At 37.2% G+C, this 1,043-nt stretch overlaps 1 protein-coding gene across 1 annotated transcript in view; it reads left to right on the top strand.

The window, feature by feature from the left end:
* The window catches only part of LOC104787622 (eukaryotic translation initiation factor 3 subunit J-like), a 4,005-nt gene that overhangs the window by 818 nt on the left and 2,144 nt on the right, over positions 1–1,043 (top strand). Inside the window, exons 2-5 of the mRNA XM_010513227.2 lie at positions 304–365; positions 509–627; positions 743–879; positions 971–1,035. Coding sequence (XP_010511529.1) covers positions 353–365; positions 509–627; positions 743–879; positions 971–1,035 — 334 coding nt within the window. The 5' untranslated portion in view covers positions 304–352. The remainder of the gene's footprint in view (positions 1–303; positions 366–508; positions 628–742; positions 880–970; positions 1,036–1,043) is intronic.

The raw sequence follows: 1,043 nt of genomic DNA, 5'->3' as shown, positions 1-1,043 counted from the left end.
AAAAAAAAAAAAAAAAAAAATCTTTTTATCGATTACAGATTATCAAAAGTTGAATCCTTTAAAGGTTTTATTGTCATGAAACTTGTGGTCAAGTTTAGATATAGCTGTTCTTATTAGCATATGAAATTGATTTGCAAAGTAATGGTATGAGTATGCTCTGCCTATGATGATAAGTTGGGTGTTAGCAGCAAAGCTTATAGAGAATTGTTGTAGGATTTGTTTGTTCCAACATATTTGGATTGATCAGTACTGTAGGCTTGATTGAATCGGCATGTTTCTGAATGTTTATGTTTTGTCTGGCAGGTTTTCTCAGATAGAAGCTTGTGGTTGTGGTCGATAAGTGGCAGCAAATATGGATGACTGGGGTGAGACCTATGCTCTAGAGTGTCCTCTCTTATATTCTCTTTGTGTGTCTGAATATAATTTACTCCAAGATGATGAGTTTTACATTACTTGCGGGTAGTCTATTGGAGTTCTGTTTCTTATGGTTTCTCTTTTATGATTTCAGAGGACGAGCAAATTGCACCACTTCCAGCAAAAGTTGAACTTAAAAGTAAATGGGACGATGAAGATGTGGATGAAGATGAGATTAAGGATTCATGGGAGGATGATGATGAACCTGCTTTGGTATTATTACTTCGTTTTTACTCTAAAAGAAATGTTTTTCTATTGGACATAATTTGGTTTGAGGATCAGAAAGTTTTTCATTTTACGTTTCCATCTCTTGTTGTTTTGTGTGTAGCCGCCTGTTGTAAAGCCTGCTCCTGAGAAGGCTCCTAAGAAAACTGTTGAAAAGAAGGGTAAAGCAGTCGAAGTTCCAAAAGAAACACCAAAGGAAGAATCTCTAGATCCTATAGCTGAGAAACTTCGCCAGCAGAGGTAAGAGAGTTTATAACTACTTCACTTTCCCACACACACAAATGTTGTGAAGGTCTGTGTGGTCTGATGTGTCATGTTCTTCCTATCGCAGGCTTGTTGAGGAAGCTGACTATCGGTCAACTGCTGAACTCTTTGGAGTGAAGGATGAAGGAAAAAGCCTTGAT

The sequence above is a fragment of the Camelina sativa genome, chromosome 5, assembly GCF_000633955.1.
Source record: "Camelina sativa cultivar DH55 chromosome 5, Cs, whole genome shotgun sequence".
NCBI lineage: Eukaryota > Viridiplantae > Streptophyta > Magnoliopsida > Brassicales > Brassicaceae > Camelina > Camelina sativa.
Note: the sequence above shows the minus strand (reverse complement) of the source record. Positions and strands in the feature narration are given on the sequence as shown.